This window comes from Pseudonaja textilis, chromosome 4 (genome assembly GCF_049901715.1).
Source record: "Pseudonaja textilis isolate UNSWEBS1 chromosome 4, rPseTex1.2, whole genome shotgun sequence".
Lineage (NCBI taxonomy): Eukaryota > Metazoa > Chordata > Lepidosauria > Squamata > Elapidae > Pseudonaja > Pseudonaja textilis.
This window is the reverse complement of record NC_141993.1, coordinates 3,662,939-3,684,281: the sequence shown is the minus strand read 5'-3', so window position 1 is coordinate 3,684,281 and position 21,343 is coordinate 3,662,939. Positions and strand designations below refer to the sequence as shown.

At 42.2% G+C, this 21,343-nt stretch overlaps 1 protein-coding gene across 3 annotated transcripts in view; it reads left to right on the top strand.

Annotated features, from left to right (window-relative positions):
* The window catches only part of CDHR1 (cadherin related family member 1), a 35,373-nt gene that overhangs the window by 7,453 nt on the left and 6,577 nt on the right, over nucleotides 1–21,343 (top strand). For all 3 annotated transcript variants that reach the window (XM_087932149.1, XM_026714555.2, XM_087932148.1), the window contains 12 exons: nucleotides 261–311; nucleotides 850–939; nucleotides 1,712–1,798; nucleotides 5,823–5,939; nucleotides 6,415–6,558; nucleotides 10,134–10,212; nucleotides 12,600–12,700; nucleotides 14,305–14,508; nucleotides 16,953–17,105; nucleotides 17,676–17,840; nucleotides 19,256–19,323; nucleotides 20,435–20,663. In XM_087932149.1, coding sequence (XP_087788275.1) covers nucleotides 261–311; nucleotides 850–939; nucleotides 1,712–1,798; nucleotides 5,823–5,939; nucleotides 6,415–6,558; nucleotides 10,134–10,212; nucleotides 12,600–12,700; nucleotides 14,305–14,508; nucleotides 16,953–17,105; nucleotides 17,676–17,840; nucleotides 19,256–19,323; nucleotides 20,435–20,663 — 1,488 coding nt within the window. The remainder of the gene's footprint in view (nucleotides 1–260; nucleotides 312–849; nucleotides 940–1,711; nucleotides 1,799–5,822; nucleotides 5,940–6,414; nucleotides 6,559–10,133; nucleotides 10,213–12,599; nucleotides 12,701–14,304; nucleotides 14,509–16,952; nucleotides 17,106–17,675; nucleotides 17,841–19,255; nucleotides 19,324–20,434; nucleotides 20,664–21,343) is intronic.

Here is a 21,343-nt window from a genome sequence, read left to right as displayed (position 1 = left end):
TCACTTAACAACAGGCATGTCAGTCTCAACTGTGGTCATCAGTCAAGGACTACCCATATGGAGACATCTGCCTAGACTAGGGGAGCCCTGTTGAACTCGGTTCTGGGGGCCCTCAAGCCCGGCTGTTGTGAGTTTACACTGTAGCATTTAACCTGTGGGGCTGCATTGCCTATTTTCTTTATTAAACCCAAAGTGAAGAGAAATCAGGGGTTTGTGTGTTATAAACCATTGCTAAAATGCACCCTTCTTGACACCCTCAGACCCAAGATGAGATCGAAGTCCTCGTTAATATTTCCGACGGCTTGAGCACGGTGAGTATATCAGTAGAAAGGTGCTTTCGATCATTACAGGTGTTTTGTTCCATATGCTTCACACCACTTCACTTTATGCTTCACGCACGCACACACACACACACTTTAGCTGAGGTATTTTTGCACTGAATTCTCTAAAATCTCAGAAATCTTCCAGATTTTGCTGCCTGATCCGAAACTCCTCTAAGACATTTGTGTGTTTTGCTATTGAGCTATTCTGTCCTCTAAAAGCAAAAGGTGCAGATTTTTTTAAAAAAAAAAAAGCCATTGATTTGAATTTTTCTCATTTGTTCTGAACATAATGCACTTCCTTGAATGTATGTAACCAATAACACTTTTGGAAGGCTCATTGCTGTTACTATCCTGGTCGCTTAAATCTCCAGGGTGTATTTTTCCATCTTTGTACTGCAGTCCTTTGTTACTGCAGTATTTCTTTCATCCATTAATGGTAGACTAGGATGCAACAAGCAAACAAGCATGCACTGGACCTTGTGTAAGTCCCAGTGCCTGCCTGAACTGTTTCCATGTTCAACTTTAGGTGGCTGAGAAAGTCAGAATCGTTATAACAGATGCAAATGACGAGAGACCAGAATTTATCAACACGCCTTACATCGTTCAAGTCCAAGAGGTTGGTGGGTTTTGCTTAGACTCTTGGGTAGCTGGAATGACAAAGCTTCATGAGGGACAAAGCTATGACACTGATATAATAGCCGGTTTGGCGTAGTGGTAAGTTGTTGGTCTAGAAACCAGGAGATTATGAATTCTGGTCTTGTCATAGCCATGAAATCCAGCTGGATGACATTGGAGCAGTTGCTCTCTCTATCTCAGACCAACCCACCTCATGGGATTATTAAGAAGCAGGTATGTCCACTACCTTGAATTACATAGAACAAAAGTGGGGGGAAGGGATGGAGATAGGAATAGTGGGAGGAGGAGGAGGAGGAGGAGGAGGAGGAGAGGAGGAGGAGGAGGAGGAGCTGTGTGATTGGATTTGTATAAAGCAACATATACAAGTATTGGAGAAGGTCCAGTTCTACAGGTCATTTCTGTCAAATGTTACATCATTATCATGTTTGATTTTTCTTGGGAAATTTACAATGGACAGGTTGCTTTCCTACTTGTTTTGTGTCTCCTTTCATCATTGTGAAGGTAGTGGGGACGGAGAAGACATTACATTCCTTGTATTTGTTGGCTGGTTTCCTCTCAGTAGGACCTCTCACGGTCTCCTTCTCCAGTACGCTCTTACTTAGGTAGTGCAGTCTTGTCCTTTGTTAGTCACTTCTTCCTGCCTACTTTTTCTCCGACCCCTCCACCTTTGGTGGCTACCTTCTTCCATCCCACCCCTTGCTATTGCTGTTTTTGCTTTCAGGCCTAATTCAACTCTTTTTCTGGATTTTCAGAACACGCCGGTCGGGAGCAGCATCTTCCAAATCGAAGCTGTGGACAGAGACACAGGCTCAGGAGGCAGCATTAACTATTTCCTGCAGGTAAAGCTGTGTTTAAGACACGGAGTCTTTGGGGGCTTTGGTTTTTATTCCACTTAGAAGGTGACCGACCAACCATTCTGGATGGCTCGCGGGGTTTAAAAAGTAAGGAACAAAGAGATCAGAAGAAATGGGTTGTGAGGCTCTGGGAGAAACAAATGCACAACTTTGTGCTTGTAACGCGCTACCCCGAGACCTGGGAGGACAGCCCGGTTTTGAACAATTATCAGAACAATATCAGGGAGGAAACCAGAGAGATGATGTTCTAGAGAGGAAGCACCAGGAGAGAGGGGGGGAGGGAGAGAGGGGGAGAGAGGGGGGGAGGGAGGGAGGGAGGGAGGGATAGAAGGGATGCAGCTCCTAAAATTGACATTTCTGTTCAGGAGCTGAGCTCCTCTTATTCTGACGTAAGAGCAGTGTGTGTGTCTGAAAACACAGGAATATATTGTGGATGAGGGGAGGTTAGAGGTGGCCTTTCCCCCCACTTGTGGATCCTAAAAGGACCCCAACTCCTTACCCTCAAACTATCCACTGTGGACCTCACCCCATTCCTAAGAGGTCTGTAAGGTGAGTGCATAAGCGCAGAATCGTGCCTGCCTTCCCTGTCCTATTGTCCCCTTTTATTCGTACCCATTTCCTGTATTTATATTTATATTTATTATCTTGCAAACAATTGACAAATAAATAAATAAAAGTAAATAAAAAATAATGGATCACTACAAATCTAGGTTCCTGGCTTCAGGTTTTTCAAAAGGAAAGGTAAATTGCAAGGCTTTTGCAGTTTCTACTCATACAAATCCCTCGGTTCTTCCTTCCTTCCTTCCTTCCTTCCTTCCTTCCTTCCTTCCTTCCTTCCTTCCTTCCTTCCTTCCTTCCTTCCTTCCTTCCAGATAAAAATTCAAGGTAAAGAGAAGAGCCAAACTGATTTTTTTCTTTTTACCTGATGTGGGGATGAAAGAATTTTTATTATTTTTAGCCCTGGAGCAGCTCACATATACTGTTTTTAATGGTGGGGGGAGTATTTTTGAACGAGGGGCCACCGAGATGAGTTTATTTGCTACCAAAGCTAAAAATCCAAATAAAATAAAGTTGGATGTTATCTAAACTAGTAGAATTTACAAGATAAAAACAAAATCTCAGGGCAGAATAATGTTTCTTGCCTAATTTGAAGTCTTGGAAAATTTCAAGAAACCAATTACTGTAGCATCAGATCGTCCCGCACGATCTCATCTGGTACGCACTGCGAGATCACGGCGTGCCTGAGCTGCTCGTACAATGGGTCCAACTCCTATACAGATGTCACAAAAGCCGTGTAAAAGCGGCAGCTGGGATATCAGAGGAGTTTAATATTACTGTCGGCGTACACCAGGGCTCTGCTCTCTCACCACTGCTGTTCATTCTGGTGATGGACACAATTACACACGACCTGTACACGCCCGCCCCATGGACGCTGCTCTACGCCGATGATGTGTTCCTGGCCAACCTGTGCAAGGCTGAACTCGAGCACCGAGTCCAACAGTGGCACGACCGCCTCGAGCAGTTCGGGCTCCGGCTGAACCTAAAGAAGTCCGAATACCTGACCACTGATAATGAAATGACAGGCTCCATCCACGTGAACGGGCAGGAGCTACGCGCGCCTCCACCTTCAAGTACCTGGGAACTACTCTTGGGGAAGAAGGCCTACTACAAACTGAGGTGGCAGCCAGGATCAATGCAGCGTGGGGCAAATGGAAGTCCGTCACGGCGTCCTCTGTGACAAGAAGATGCCGATGCGCCTGAAGGCGAAAATCTATAACTCTGTGGTGCGCCCGTGGCCATATACGGCGCAGAGTGCTGGCCGCGACCAAAGAAGCGAAAGCAGACTCCAGATAATGGAGATGCGAATGCTCCGATGGTCGGTAGGCCTCACCCTACTCGATCGCGTCAGGAACGAAGAAGTGCGTAGACGGTTCAACGTCGTGCCCATCCCCACGGTCATGAGGCAGTCCCGGCTACGATGGTTCGGCCACGTGAGCCGCGCCAAGGAAGAATCCATCATCAAATCTGTAATGAAGGTGACTGTCGGAGGAGCGAGACCGCGTGGTAGACCTAAGCAACGCTGGATGGACACGATCAAGGCCGATCTAGAGATCGCGAAGGCAGACCCGACACACGTGGCAGACAGAGAGGTGTGGAAGCAGTACTCAAGGACATTAGCGGACCTCGCCCGAGCGCGAGACAAACGCTGAAGAAAAAGAAGAAGAAGAAGAATTACTGTAGCATCAGAAGTAGATCTAGGACAACTGATCAAGTAGCTTCTTTTGAAAGCACACAGGTTTAAGGAGGATTAAATGTAATCTTCTTAATAGGAGCAGCACATAAGCCAAGCCAAATTTTGTTCATGGCCAAGACAGGGAGGAAGACGATTCATTCTTTCTCAAAAGAGTCTTCTGGGTTTTCATTCTTTTTCTGTTCAAGCAGGGACCTCCTCACAAGCTCATCCTGATGTTTAGGTTCATATTTATTTTCTGAGGTTTCTACTACCATCTTAGGAGATCTCTGCTTCTTAGAAACTTTCTGAAAAATGCTGTTTGGTTTTGCTTAACACTGAGTGTGATTTTCTTTCCTTCTTGCTGGTTGTATTGTAGGTTAAATTTAAAACCCCAATTACTATGTTGTGTTGTATCTTGCTTTGTTTTTGATGAGCTGAGCAGGAATACAAGGGGAAAATTCTAAAATTAGGAAATCTGTGTTTTAATACATAAACAATAACCCGCAGTCCTCTGTCACCCAAAAGTCCTTGCATGTGGAAAATTAACTGGTGGGATAAGGCATGTAAAGCTGTGTTTTCCCTCGAATGTTCCCCATAAATACCCAGGAATGTTGAAGTGAGTTTTGAACTTGTCATTTAAGAAAAGATTAGGGATTTAAGTTTGGATTAGATATACAAGCGTTTTCCACCTTCTTCTGTTTCTTCTATTAAGAAAATAAAAGAAAATTCACCCAACTGAAAATTGTCCCTTTTGAATCTCAGGGTGCTTGAAGAACACTTGAAGGCTACGCAGCTTTCTTTTCACACTTAGAGACAAATTATGATTGGCAGAAATCTGTGAATACAAGTGGAACAATGAAGGAACCCAAGGTCACCGATCCTTTCTTCCTACTGTAGATCTTAGAAAAACTGGCCAGGGTGTTGGGGATCCACACAAGCATTAGGAAAAGGATAGCAAAAAGAACTGGTAAACATTGGTTGGTTGGTGTCTATGGAGATTCTCAGACATCCAGCCCGTGGTTGTCCCAAAGAAGAAGCTTCTTGGACAGAGGTGGGCAACTATGGCCCCTTTATGACTTGTGGACTTCAACTCCCAAAATTCCTGAGCTAGCATGGCTTGCTCAGGAATTCTGGGAGTTGCATCCATAATTCATAAAAGGGCCATAGTTGCCCCCCACCCCTGTTCTTGGATGAGAAGCAAAAAGTCTGCGGAAAAACAAAGGAAGTCCAGTTGCCTTTTGAAAAAGCACCACCTTTGGGGCATTCAGTCAGTTTCATAAATAGAAGGATCTCTCTGCAGCTTAAAAAGCGCCCTTGAACTCTCAATTGCCATAAAATTTCATTTCCTCTCTCCTGAAGAATAAAATAACCTGCCTTGCATCTGATGTAGTAGAGAGCAGTGAAAGAACGATGGGACATGACCCACTTCCTGATCTGGGGATTTGTGTTCCTGTTTTTGCTAAATAGAAGATTGGCAGGGTAGAAATGGTCAAGGCTTCATCCCAGAGGGCATTGCCAAATTCTTTCTCTTTGGCTGCCCAAAATGACTGTGTTAATGATGTCCTTGAAAGTCAAGTTCAACTTGAGAGAGTCTTACCTTGAAAAAGGGCAGAGTCCCTCAACTTCAAAAGGAGACATCACTGGTTCCTTCTATGCAAAACCAGTTGACTATAGCCAGTGCAACATTGTCTTTCTTTCTTTCTCTCTCTCTTTCTCCCTTCCTTCCTTCTTTCTTTCCTTCTTTCCTTCTTTCTTTCCCATGTTTCTTTCTTCCAGAATATCCATATGAATAAATTTACCATAGATCGTCATAGTGGCGTCCTTCGCATCAAAACAGGGATCAACCTTGACTATGAAAAAGCAAGAACCTTTTTCGTGACTGCAGTAGCTAAGGTAAAATATATTCCTCAAAGGGCCAAATGCATAATGATATAAACCAGATCTGCAGATCATGGGAAACAGTACAATTTCTATTGATAAACTGGTGATTCTGGATCTTTTTCATCCTTGAACTTCCATGAACTGCCTGATCTAGACATGTCAGTCAAAGGACACCAGCTTGAGAAAAGTTGCCTTAAACTTGTAGATTTCTGATGGCAACATAGATGGTCTATTCAGTTTTTGGGGGAAGGGATTCAGTGACCAACATCTTCTGCAAGAGCCCCTTTCTTACATCTGGACACCAGCGTGATCCCTGCTGATATTTGAGAAGTTCCTAAAGATCTGATTTTTCCAAGGAGCATTTGAGACTAAGCGAAGAGAAAGGGATGGTTGGTGCTGTTTGTATGAGCATAACCTATTGATTCTACATCAATTTTGGGTTGATCCAGTGGTTTATAACAATCTTGGAATTCTTTTTGCCTCCCAGGATGGTGGTGGAAAGCTTCGTGGGAATCACAAGGTGTTTTCAGCCACAACTACCATCACAATCAATGTTGAGGATATTCAAGACACACCACCAATTTTTGTGGGCACACCCTACTATGGGTATGTGTATGAGGACACACTGGTGGTGAGTATTGAGGGGATCCTGTTTACCCCACCCAAGACAGTATGGATTCCGAGGGGTCCTTGGTGCTCTCTGAGCTTGGTTGTTTTCTTGCAGAAGTTTCATTACCAAAGTAGGTAACATCATCAATGCTCGAAGGAAGTGAGGTAGGAGAAACAAAGATCTGTCAGTTGAGACAAACAAGCTAACAGTAAACAGCAGCCTAATCAAGGAATTGCCAAGACTACTCCCACCGACACTGACAGGGCAAACCACTTGTACATAAACAGAGAGTAAACCTTGAGCACTGATGATGTTACCTAGTTTGGTAATGAAATGGCTGCAAGAAAACCACCAAGCTCAGAGGGTGAAAAGGATCCCACAGTTCAACCCTGAGCTACAGATAATTCTCCTCTGTCAGTATGGATTCTGCAATTTGTTTCTCAAAACAAAATGGCTGAGATGTAAAGAGGTCTATATTTAGAGAACGACCCTGCAATACCTGCTGGTGTCCCTTTCTCCCCCCAACTCCTTTTAGCCGGCTGCTTCAGCAGAACTTTAGAAACAGCAGAAGAGCACAGGTAGATTCTGCTAGGACAGGAGGTTGAAAATCAGTGAGCCATCGTACTGCAAATTAGAAATGACCTTGATATGAAAGAAACATCGAAGAGAAACTTGGGGAAGCTATTATATAACCCATGGTTGTCACCAGCCTGAAAAAGAAATAAGCATACAGGATACAGAATAACAAGAGTTGGAAGGGACCTTGGAGGTCTTCTAGTCCAACCCCTTGCTCAGGCAGGAGACCCTAGAGACCATTCCAGACAAGTGACTGTCCAGTCTCTTCTTAAAAGGCTCCAGTGATGAAGTCCCTACAACTTCTGGAGGGCAGCGGTTCCACCGGTTAACTGTCCTTACTGTTAAGAAGTGTCTCCTTAGTTCTAGGTTGCTTCTCTCCTTGATTAGTTCCCATCCACTGGTTCTTGTCTTGTCTTCTGATGCTTTAAAGAATAAGTTGTCCCCCCCCTTCTTTGGGTCAGCCCCTCAAATATTGGAAGACTGCTATCATGTCTCCCCTAGTCCTTCTTTTCTCTAGACTGGCCATACCCAGTTCCTGCAACTGTTCTTCGTCCATTTTAGTCTCCACGCCTTTAATCATCTTAGTTGTTCTTCTCTGTACTTATTCCAAAGTCTCAACATCTTTTTTGTAATGTGGTGACCAAAACTGGGTGGAGTATTGCGGACGTGGCCTTACTAAGGCTTTATGAAGATATACTATAAGTTGCTCTTCTCTGCACTCTATGCAAAGCCTCAACACTTTTCTAAACTGTAGTGTGGTGACCAAAGCTGCCTGCAATATTCCAAGTGTGGTCTTACTAAGGTTTTAATGCTGCTGGGGAATTCTGGGAAGTAAAGTCTTAAACTTGCCAAGTTTGAAAAAAACTCTGAGATAGACAATAGAAACAGAAGGGAGAGGATAAAAATGATATTTTAAAAATTTCCTCTTTCTGCAATGAATTCACAATGCTCTCATACATGAAATAGACATGGACATGATCTAATTGAGCCCAGAATGTAATTTTATTTTTACTTCCAAGCACATTCCTCCATGCTACTACAATCTGCAAAACTGGAAAAGAGAATGAATAGCCCCGTCCAATTGCAGGATTTAGTCTCAGCAGACAGCCAAGTCCAACTTATTGCTGCCTATGAGATTTTGGTTAATCCTGTTTTAATTTGCAAGACTACAAATGGATTTAGAATCAGCCAAGAGTCCAGGCCAGTGTGTGAAATGGCTTTGGAGTTTGCCACCCAACTTTTATTTATAGCCGATTCCTCTTCCTACTTTTTCTTATCTTGTGTTGCAGTCATTTCTATTTTGTGGCACCATATTTTACTGTACATATTACGATAGTTTTGCCAATCAGATGGCAAATTTCTGGGAATACTGGAGGTGTCTTTCTTCCACTTTGTAATCTATGGCAATAAAATGTGGCAAGATAATAATTAACTTAATATAACTATTAACCAGTGATCTGGAAACACCCTAATAACGAAATAGGGGACTTTGAAACGGAAACCACTGAAGAAAACAATGCAATTAAGCATTAATGATCTCTGAGGAAAAATATTTTTATTATCTATTGATAAGATGTGAATACCGAGGTGCTGATATCTCCAGGACAAGCAAGATAGACGGTCATGTTTTCTTGTCACATAGTTCAGAAACACAGAAGCCATCATCATGTGTGTAATGAAGAGCAATTAATCAGATGCAGGCTGAACATATGAGAATCAAGGGTTGACTATTTAGAAAACAAAAGCACACCCTTTCCAGTGTTGATCTGTTCTTTCTTGAAGAACATGTTTACCCAGCCTAGGCAGAAGGACTGAACCATCTCCAATTTTCAATTCAGTATTTGGATAGTTTCCAGATTAAAACATAATCAGGCAAGGAGGCACCAGACGCCCTCCGGGTTTCTTTTTAGACAAATAGAAAAGTACTTCAGTTGCCTAAGCATTTCAGGAAATTTAAGATTTGCAGGATTTCATGCCTAGGTCTTCAAGACAAAGCAGTGGAGATGTTTTATGTCCACACAGACACTTCTACATGATCCTGGACCTTCAGATGTCTCAACTGGAGTTCCATCTCATGTAGCAACTGATGATCCCATGTTGGATTGAACATTGAAAGCTAACATTTCAACTGGGTTAAAAGTAGCCTAGACATATTTAGAACATACAGAAATATTGATAGCCATCTTGAACCCCAAATATCAGTACATTGATCTTTGGGTTTCAATACAATACAACTCAAAACACTCAGACTGCCCAAGGATCTTTTGAGACAATTCTACAGAGGAATTATTGAGTCTGTCATTTTTCCTCTGTAATTGTCTGGTTTGGCACAGCAACCAAATAAGACAGACCCAGATTCCAAAGAATAGTTAGAGCTGCAGAAAACACAATTGCAACCAGCCTACCTTCCACTGAGGACCCAAATTCTATATGAGCCAGAAAGAAGGATGAGAAAATATCTATAGAACCCTCATATCCTGGACATAAACTGTTTCAACTACTCCCTTCAGGATGCTGCTACATTGCTATCATCCTTCTCATCTTCCCTACTACCTTCTCCTATTGGTATCTTATAATTTATCACTTGCTGTTTGTATCTTATGATTATGATTGTACTTTGTGATTTATGATATATGACTTATCATTTTGTTGGTTGTATATGTACACTGAGAGTTTATGCACCAAATTCCTTGCGTGTCCAATCACACTTGGCCAATAAAGAATTCTAGTCTAGTCTCCTTCCAAAAAATTGCAAGTTTCCCCTCCCCTGTGATGCCCCATCCCACCTCCTCAGAATAAACAGCTCTGGTCTTACCTGGTACGATCAGCTGTGGTCATCTTCCCAGGTCAGCTCTCCCTCCCCATTTCCCACAAGTAGCTTCTCAGGTGTGGATTGCCCCAAATTCCCCCCCCCCACTTCCCCTTTGATTGGCAGGATGGCAACAAGGTGCCAGGCTGAGGATGAAGATCCTGACAGTTAGGCCTCTTGATACAGAGTTTCCCTTCCTTTTTCTCCCTAGGGATCGGAAGTTATTACTGTGGTTGCCATTGACGGAGACAGGGGAAAACCTAATGACATCTATTACAGCATTGTGAATGGTAAGTGGTTGGTGTAACTGGGAAGACATAACTGAGGTAGTCAGAGGAAGGAAGAGAGAAAACCTTGACAATACCTATCAGAATGATTTCCCAGGGAAACTGCTGTAAAATATTCTGAAAATGTTTTTGTACACATTGCCGATTTGCACTTGCCCAATATTTGACCTCATCCGATTCACCAAATCCCCTGCATTGGTGTGTTGTGTTGCTTTATATGCTTCTTGTTGAATCACAAACTCAGCCATCAGCCTGGAAAAAAATCAAACCACTTTTAAGAAAAAGCAGTTGTTGTTGTTGTCATGAGGGGGGTTAACTTTCTGACTCATATCCCTTCACAGGTTGGTTGGTTTGGGGGGGAATTAGAAGACATTCATACTTGACATAAGGATGATTTCAAGTTGTTGCGAAAAGTGTGTGACAGAGTGTGTGCTTCCCCTCCCCACTCCAGAAATGTGCATAGGAAATGAAACTTGTGAAAGTGAAATCTTCTCACTTATCTTCATGAGACATGTTCTCGTGGCTGGGAGGTATAATTATACATCTGCTAATTAAAAATGTTCTCTCTTTTTAATCAGCTTATGCTTCACATAGCCAATAATTTGGCATTCCAAGGTGGGGCGTAGATCCTTAGAGTGGGCTTATAGAGAGATCCAGGGCAATTTTATACACAAATTCTTCTCTTTTAGACTTCTGTTGCTATTGTTCAGGAGGATCTTCAATGCTAGGAATATCTCTGATTCCCACATTTCAAGGGACTGCAGCCCTTGGAAAGCTTGCCACTGAATGGCCCAGTTCCTGAAAACCACAGGTGCTGCAGTGTCTCACCTTTTTAAGCATGATGCACTAGAAAAATGTCAAACTGTGCTTAACATCATCAACACTACAACCACTCCCCAACTCCAGCCCCAAATGGGCCAGTGGTGGGTATGGAAAAATCACAGCTCTTCCTGCGTGTGAATCAGTCAAGCTTATTTTGTCTCCTCACTGTTTCTATTTTCCCAAAATAGTAAATTCATCCTCTGCCCACCAGACTGCTGATTCTTTGGGGACACTGCTAGGCACAAAAATACACATCCCAATTCTCCTCCAAACACATTGGCACATTTTCTATCCTGTAGTTGATGCTACATCACCTCCCGACTACCAATTTGGCATTCTTGTGTCAGAATGTTAAAAATAACTATGTCTAGTTTAACGGAAAGAAGGACTAGGGGGTGACATGACTGCAGTCTTCCAATATTTGAGGGGCTGCCACAAAGAAGAGGGGGAAGGTCATCCTATTCTCCAAAGCACCTGAAGGCAGGAGAAGAAGCAATGGATGGAAAGCAAATCAAGGGGAGAAGCAACCTGGAACTAAGGAGAAAATTCATGATAATGAGAACAATCAACCAGTGGAACAATTTGCCTCAAGAAGTTGTGGGTGCTCCAATGCTGCAGGTGTTTAGAAAAAGATTGGACATCCATTTGTCTAAAATGTGTAGGGTCTCCTGCTTGAGCAAAGGGTTGGATTCGAAGACCTCCAAGGACTCTTCCAGCTCTTTTTTGGTCCTTTTTCTGGGAGGAATAAGAAAATTTCTTGATTTCCCCTTCTGAGCAAAAGCCACTGCCCACTGCTGATTTAGGGCCAGGTCTATCTCTCCCATCCCAACAGAAGCTCTGAGAGAGACAGAGACAGAGAGACCCATTTAATTAATCTGGACCAACAGAAGTTTGTAAACAGACTCCTACAACAAATTTCTGGGTGTTCTAAACTCAAGACTAAATCTTGATTCTAGACACATTTCTATTAGATGTTGTTCTAAAAGTAATGGCACCGTGCAAGACTGAAATAAATTGCAATCTGTAGGAGAGAGAGAAAGAGAGGGAGGGAGGGAGGGAGAGAGAGAGAGAGAGAGAGAGAGAGAGAGAGAGAGAGAGAGAGAGAGAGAGAGAGAGATTATTATTCATACCCTCACTTGCGTTTGAGAAAAGGTACCTCTATCCTAAATTGGGTTTTTAGAGATGGTTTTGCTTATCGCTCTCCAGGGTCCTGAAATCTCTTCCTTTCAGCTTACTGAAATTTAAAATGTATATTTTAAATATACACATTTCTTCTGCTTTATCCAGAAAGACATTGAACAGAAAAATATGTTTTTGGAAGAATAAGGATTGGAAGGCATGTCCATTTCCTCACAATAACCCTAGACATTAGATAACTTCTGAGATCCCTTCCAATTCTCCAAATAGGAAGGCCTTGTAACTTCACTGTTCTGTGGTATGACCCCCATCCAAAGTCATTAGCTGCTGTACTCAACTAATTGTCTCATAACAACAGGATTGAGTGACTCTTCTTTCTAGAAAGCTAAAATTTCCACAGGGCTAACCTTGCATATCTCTGTTCTTCACAGGAAGTGAAGGTTCATTTGAAATAAATAACGCAACAGGAGCTATTTCTGTTGTTAAAAGCCCAACTAAACTGAAGAAAGAAGTATATGAACTGAAAGTCCAGGTACTTTGTCTTACTTTCTCACCATAAACCTATGGTCTTGCCATGATTGTGATGGATTTATACTGTGCAGAATTTCAACATCTGCAAAGATAGCACACACTTTTCCCCAGAGAACTGAAACATCAAGAACATCAGTCCGCACTGCATCTACCAAAAAGATAATTGGCACAACAAAACCCTGATCTTATTTAATCATGACCCCAGAAATTATGGAATAAATGGATAAATTTGTTCACGTGCCTCTAAAGTAGGTCAGGAAAGTGTTACAGCTAGGTTTTAGGAAACAGCACAAGCCTAAAAAGAAAGTCACACAGCATGTTAATGATGATGAAATCACTCCAGGACAAGTAAAAAAAAAAAAAATCCCTATTTTCAAGACCCCAGTTCTAAGGGAATGCGTAGTCAGAGACATGTTGAGGTAATGAGATATCTATTTTGCAGCTTTCAACTTAAACGGTGTGTGTGGTTTTGAGTCAAAAGAAGAGGAAATAACATGAAAGAGATTTTGTGTGTGAAACAGAAAATAATGATGGTTTGATTATTAGAAAAAATAGTAGATGAGAGAAAAATGAAAGTTATCTTCTAACCGTAAGAGGTCAAATTAAATTTCTACTTACAATGTTAAAGAAGACTGGAAGTCATTTCTTATTTATTTTTTCTGCATTTTTGGCTTCCTTCCCTCATTCCTTCCTTCTCTCCCTCTCTTCTTTTTCTATACCTTTCTTTCTTTCTTTCTTTCTTTCTTTCTTTCTTTCTTTCTTTCTTTCCTTCCTTCCTTCCTTCCTTCCTTTCTTTCTATCTTTCTTTCTTTCTTCCCTCCCCCCCTCTCCCTCCCCCCCCTCTCTCTCCCTCCCTCCCACCTCACTTTCTTAATTATTATGCTCTGTAGCTTTCATCTTTCTGGCTTAAAATTTAATAATTATTTTTAGGGGCGGGGATTAACCAAAAGCAGAAAATCTCATTACACTAAAGGTTTTAGTAAATAACTGTTTCATCTTATCACTTGTTTGAACATTTTATATATAAAATATATCGCACTCTGAGAAGCACAGAGCCGAAGACAGAAGCCTGAAGATGATGAATGAGACTTCATCGAAACGTTGCCTAGATACTTCGAATCTTACGCGGGAGAAAACCCGAACAACCAAAGATCCACATACAAATACCCGCGAGAACCTCAGAAAACATACACACACACACACACACACACACACACACATTACATACATACATACATACATACATCTTCATATGTTTGTTGCGTAATTAATCTGCTCTCTTCCAAATTTATCTGGTTTCATCATGGCATCTGCAGGGGGCAAAAAACAACCTTTATATATTTATTAAATGTATATGCCGCCTGCCTCACTATCCAATCTCACACATGTTATGGCACCATTGCAAAAATGATACCTTTAATCTCAATGTGGATTCTAACTGCTGCCCAGCACCATTTTGTGCTTGGCTTCCCAAATAAATTTCTATTGTTTCTAAGTCATGGAAGTGTTGCAGAAGGAACAGCCTCCACAGAGCAACACAAGGCTACAAGGGCCAGGGGAGTAAGCAGGATTCCTCACCCTTTCTCTCTTTCCTGTCTGCCGTAGGCTTCCGAAATTGGTTCAGAAGACAATGAGACTGCTCACACGTCCACCACAGTCATCATCAGAGTGGTAGACCTTAATAATCACCCACCCACCTTCTACGGAGAAAGTGGGCCACAGAACCAATTTGAGGTGACCCTCTATGAGCACCCACTGGAAGGCGAAACCTTGAGGGGCCTCAAGATTACGGTCAATGATTCAGATCAGGTCAGTGAGGCGTCCGACATCTTTCTTCCTCCTCCTGGTACCAGGACTGGTTCACACAACTTGCCACATGCTAAAGCCTGTTTAGCAAAGCCAAAGGATCCCATCTCTTGTAAGCATGTGAACATAATGCATCACACAGTCCTAACATGCTATCTGGGTCCAAAAGCACAAGAAAATCAGTTAAATAAACAGGCAATCAGGCATGCAGAATCTGAAATCATCAACACCATTTTAGCAATTGTAGAGCATGTTGAAAAAAAAAATCCAACTTGGAAAAAAAAAAGATATCATTACAAATAAACCACTGTTTAAGGCCATGGCTTGCTTTCCAAGCACGACCTTCCATGGGATGAGAATCAGGTTACTAAATACACAATATGATGTCACTGTATAAGCTCCACCCCTGGCGTGTTTGCATGGCAGCGTCACAGGCTACAGGATGGAATAACAGCATAACAGAGTTGGAAATGACCTTGGAGGTCTTCTAGTCCAACCCCCTGCTCCAGCAGGAAACCCCACACTATTCCAGACAAGTGGCTGTCCAGGCTCCTCATGAAAACCTCCAGTGATGGAGCAGCCACAGCCTCTGGAGGCAACTCGCTCCACTGCTGAATTGTTCTCACTATCAATAACTTTCTCCTTAGTTCAAGGTTGTTTCTCTCCCGGATTATTTTCCATCCGTTGCTTCTTGTCCTGCCTTCCAGGGCTTTGGAGAAGAGGTTGACTCCCTATTCCATCAGGATGTTGTTGTGCAACTGGGGAGGAGATTTGAGCTTCCTATAGACTTCTGTGTTTTCCAGGCCCACATTTTGAAAACAAATACTGGACTTGACAGTGTCCAGTAAGCCTTGTGGCCTTTCTTAGGGTGGAGATTGCCCTCTTTTGACAGCAGTAGCACTGATTTGCTCCATTGCTTGGTGAAATATATGCACTGTGCACTGGTTCCTTTTTTCATTTTCTTGCCCAAATCCTTCTGCAAGTAAGCCATCCCAGATTGTGACTTTGAAAAATAATCCTAGCTTGGGTAAGCACTGCTTCCTTTTAAGCAGAGCAATGGGGTTCATTTGCATAATCATTTACTGAAGACCTCCCAGTGCTCTGCAGCTTCCCCCCTCCAAGAAAAGGTGATAAGGGTTGCTATGGCAACCTTCAAGAGTAGCTTTAACCTGAACTAGCCCAAGAAGAAAAACCTCAAATTTGCTTACTTAATCTACACGTACTATTTGCAATGATTGAAAATCAGATCTAGTCTATGGAAAAGAGTTCATAATTAAGTGTTGGCCCAATGTGACTCTATTTTTTTTTTTAGTAGATTTATATTCTCTCTTTATTTTGGGCCACTCAAAATAATTCAACGTATGTCTCCTCATTTTTCTCACATAACAACCCTGTGGTGGGTTGGGCTGAGAGAGAGGGACAGGCCCAAAGTCGCCCAGCCATCTTCAATGTCCTTCCTTTAACCACTACACCAACTGGCTATCTTTAGTCCCCGTTATTTCACTGTGCTTCGCTCAGAGTGTCACCCTCATGAGATGGACAGCTAGAGAAATGTGATAACTAAATAATAGAAAACCCAGGGTCCTTCCTGAAATGAAAAATAACAACGTTTGGGACATAATTTCACAACTGTTATTGTAAGGCGCCCAGAGTCACCCTGAGGTAAGAGGTGGCTGGTAAATTTGATCAAGAAATAAATGCATAATAAATAAACTGTTGGTGCTCCTATGACAAAAAGCAGCCCAATGCAGATAGAACCGCATCCTGAAGCGGAGACTGCAAAACATCATTATTCTTGGTGCATTTTGGCCTGATTTGTTTATTGTTGATCTGCCGGGGGTAGACTCATCCTGCACCCTATAAAACAAGAAGCTGGCACAGTGCTTTCGGTTCAGTCTTGAAAAGGTGCTTCAGAGTGTGGAAAAGTTATTTAGCACTTGACCGTGTCACTTTAGCACTGATGATGCATCTAGCACTGATGATGTTACTACTTTGGTAATGAAATGTCTGCAAGAAAAGCACCAAGCTCAAAGAGCGTCAAAGAGTCCCTACTCTCTTCTTTCTTTCTTTCTTTCTTTCTTTCTTTCTTTCTTTCTTTCTTTCTTTCTTTCTTTCTTTCTTTCTTTCTTTCTTTCTTTTTTATTCTCCTCCTCCTCCTCCACTCGGCAAATCCCACTCCTTGCTAACATTGATGATTGTTACCATTAAGCTTAACTCGGAGAACAGCAAGGACCCCACTGTGTCACTTTAAAGTAGCTGCATTATTTCCTGGGATCGTACAGGAATCCTGAGGGAAAGAAATTTGGGTGAGGTGGCCGTTGCATGTGAGAATGAAGCATAAAGAGAGAAGACCTTGTTTATGGACACAGCCGGCCTGAGATGTGGAGCAATGCTGTTTCGCATCACCATAAACAGAGCCAAATTCTTTTCGCACCTTTTCTTTGCAGGGAGCAAATGCTAAATTTAACCTCCACCTTGTTGGGCCCAGTGGAATTTTCCGCGTTGTCCCTCAGACGGTCCTAAACGAAGCCCAAGTCACAATAATAGTGGAGAATTCTGCTGCCATTGATTATGAAAAGTTCCAGGACTTAATCTTCAAGGTATTGTGATGGCTTTTACTTACTTTTAAGCTTGAATTTACTTTTTTTAAAAGCGTGAATTAAAAAGGATGGTCGGGCTCTGATTTTGCTCTTCTGAGTTCATCCAGGTCACAGTTGTCTCAAAGGGGCTTTTCCAAAAGGCAGCTGGATTTTCTTGGGTGTTTCTCTTGAAAACATTTCATTTCTCATCTAAGAATCGTCTTCAATTCCAAATCCAGTTGCCTTTTGGGAAAGCACTTTAGGGACTCCCTTGAGTTCAGAACTTCAAATCTTTGGAGAAGAACATCAGGAAAAATAAAGATTAAATACTTGAAAGATTCTGAAAGTGAAATGCTCACAGACCAGATCCACATATTAAATTTTACACGCAAAATGTAGATAACTCTGTTTGAAATGGTGGGACCTTGTATTTCTAATACCCTTAGAGAATATCAGGGTAATTCATGGCCAGGTAGCCACATATAATGCATGGCAACAGATGATGGCTTTGCCCTATAACTGTTTGAACACCAATGTTAACCCATTATGTTTTAAAAGAGTAAATTCTTACTCCTCTGTTTACTGCCTTAGCTCCTTGCAGTAGAAGTGAACACACCTGAGAAATTTAGTTCAACGGCTGATATTGTGATTCATCTCTTGGACACAAATGATAATATCCCCAAATTTTCATCTGATTACTACATCGCCAAGATCCCGGAGAATTCTCCCGGGGGTTCCAACGTAGTTGCTGTAACTGTACGTATCCTTCATTCTTTAAAAGCCTTACACCTTCCTTAACGGTCAACCTATTAATACACGATACAAAATAAATGTTAAGACCCTAGAAAACATGCAGAGCAGAGCAATAAAGAGGATAAGGGGCCTGGAGACCAAACCATATGGTGCACAATTGAAGGAATTGGGTGTGTCTAGACTAACAAAGGGAAGGACGAAGGATGACATGAAAGCAGTCCTCCAGTATTTGAGGGGCTGTCATGGAGAACAAGCAGTCCACCTTTTCTCCTGAAGGCAGGACAAGAAAGAATGGATGGAAGATTATTAAAGAGAGAAGCAACCTGGAACTAAGGAGCAATTTCCTCACAATGAGGACAATCAACCAGGGGAAAGGCTTGCCTTCAGAAATTGGAGGGGCTTCATCACTGGAGGTTTTTAAGAAGAGATCGGACAGCCACTTGTCTGGAATGGTCTAGGGCAGGGGTCCCCAACCATCGGTCCATGGACCAGTACCGGTCCGTGGAACAATTTCTACTGGGCCGGCGGTTTGTTGGGTGCCGCCATCTTGTTTTGATGAAAAAGTGCTTCCGGTGAGCTTTTCCGGGTAAAAAGCGGCGTTTGGGTGCTGAAAGAATCCTCGCGCCTTAGTTTCATCGAGGGGGGGGGGCGGCTTCGAACAAAACTAAGGTGCGAGGATTCTTTCAGCATGCGTGGCAAGGTGAGCCGAGCGACCGTCCCGAAGCCGTCGCGAAGCCCACCAACACAGGTACAAAGGAGGAGTTGAAGGTGGCGGGGAGAAGCCAGGGGACGGCTGGCTGGCCAGTCGCTTGGCTCGCCTTGCCATGCGTGCTGATGCCAGTACTGGGCCGCGGATGATTTTGTGATGCCGGTACTGGGCCGTGGCACAAAAAAGGTTGGGGTCCACTGGTCTAGGGTCTCCTGATTGAGCAGGGAGTTGGATTAGAAGGCCTCCAAGGTGCCTTCCTATCCTATCATTTTGCATTCTGTGTTCCAACCTAGTGTAGCTATTTGTCATCACTCTCTTCAAAAGTGCCGTCCTTTGTTCTATTTATTGTCACCTCTAACTCAATGGACATAGACACAAATCAGATCCAGTCAGTACCTCCTGCATTTTAGGAGGCATGGTAATCTCCCCAAAATTTGCAAAAAGAAGCAGATACATAACAGCAGACTCCTCCTCTTTCCCCGAGGGCAAATTATAGTAACCAGTTGGGTTGAAGAAGCAACCGAAAGAAAAGTTTCTACCCCAAAATTGTTCGTCCCCTGAAAAAATAACCATTTCAATACCTTGCTATGCACTTACATGTGAACTGATATTGAATCTTTAGTATGATCCATTCTGCAGCAAAGTAGGCAACAATTTTCAGAACGGTATAATATGACTCCCATCGTAATCATTTTATCTTCTTCCTCAGGCAATTGATCCAGATTCAGGCCTCTGGGGTGAATTAAAATACTCCATTTACGGAACGGGAGCAGATCTGTAAGTTTGCCTGTTTGCAAGCATAATGTGCCAATTTGCAAGCATATGTATCCTCCTATAAATACATGCAATTTTAATATAAACAGAATATTTTAAGGGAAAATGCATATGTGAGGAGTAACAAGAGGAAAGAAACTTGCCCCTCATATTCAAGTAGGATAATTTGCATTCCTATTTCTTTCCAATCTTATTCTAATTTGGGCAAGGAACAAAGAAGTGTTCCTCATTCCCTTCTCCTGCTCAGATCAAATGTCTACATCTAGGTCTATTATAAATCTATTATTTAAAATGAAAGAGGGACTGATAGTTTTTCTGAACTTCAGTCTCCAGAGTGGAGCAGACAGCAATGAGATAGTTTGAAAGACATTAAATGCAAAACCTGCTAGCTTTCAATGCTAGAGGATAACGATCAGTAAGAAATAATCTTCACCCTTTCATACTCTAATCTGTAGAAGTGCGTGTTTCATGCTGCAGTTCTCGGTATTTCTTGCTACCCCTTTCAAGGTCTCCATTTGGAGTATTGAAAGAAAGGAAAAAAATCTCCTTAACATTCAACTCAAGATGGGTTCATTGTGTGAAAACTTCCTCAACAGGAAGTTTCCATGACAGTGTTGCCTCCCATCAACTATCCCATCGATGATAGATAGACAGACAGATTAACAGATGATAGATGATAGATAGATTAGATAGACAGATAGACAGATAGACAGACAGACAGACAGACAGACAGACAGACAGACAGACAGATAGATAGATAGATATAGATGGTTTTCCTCCTCAAGTCGGTCAACTGAGCTCTTCAACTGGGCTGCCCTGTGTCTTTCCGTTTTAAAAATGGCTTTTGCAATTGCTAAAAAACCTCAATGAGTCTCAAATCTGAAAGAATAAATTTATTGTGGTGGTTTTGAAGGCTTTGAACAGGGGATTCTGTAAAAAAATTAATCGTATGTTGCTTTGAATATGCTGAAAAATGATTCCAGGGATATGCAACTAAATCGGTTAATCGATCATCTCTAGCCTCTAATAATATTGACAATCGTGATTCTGAGCTACTGGGTGCTTCTCTGTCTGTGCATTGGATCAGCATAATCCTCCCCCGTTTCCTCCCCAGCTTTCTGATTCATCCATCTACTGGGATTATCTACACTCAGCCATGGGCCATCCTAGATGCAGAAATCAACTCTAAATACCATTTTTTCGTGAAGGCAGAAGACATAGAAGGAAAACATAGCTTGGCTGAAGTCTTCATCACTGTCCTTGATGTCAATGATCACTCTCCAGAGTTCAGTGAGAACATTCAGGAAAAAACCATGATTATTGGATCCCCAGTAAAAGTTGAGGTGGGTCAAAATATTGTTGCATTCTGAGATGGGATGGTTCATAATAATAATAATAATTATCATCATCATCATCATCTTAAAAGCTAAATAATAGGGGCTGTGTGGCGCTTTGGATTCCTCCCCAGAATCTGGTGGTTTGGAAAACATGACAACATGAAAGTAGCCCTTCTCTGCAACTCTTGAAAGCAGCTACATCTTTTCCCAGGATCACCATTTCTCCATGTTCCTGAGGGAGGAAAATGAAGTGACTTTCAAAAGCACTTTTTTGGAAATGAATCCAAAGCTCTCCGTGGCTCAGCTAAATATTATCATATTTCCAAAGGGCAATATTAACTTTTAAGATACAGAATTAGGTGGATGAGAATGGAAGTCATTCTTCTCAATGAGTCGTATCGGTGAGAGCCCAGATCAAGGTCACTGCATTCCTAAAGATACTTAAAAGGATAGTTTGTACTTTCGTATAGAGGTGAATAAATGGGAAATACTTATGAAAGCAGAAAACGCTAAGCATGCAGATAGAAAGGAAAAGAAAAGGCCAAAAGTTTTTTAAAAGATCCTTTCTGGAAAGGAGTGAAGGACACAGCAGAGCACTGAGAAAGTTCTGCAACTCAACAGTGAAGAAAGAAATAGTTGAGAAATCTCTCTCTTTTTCTTGTCTCTTTCTCGTCTCTTTCTTCTCT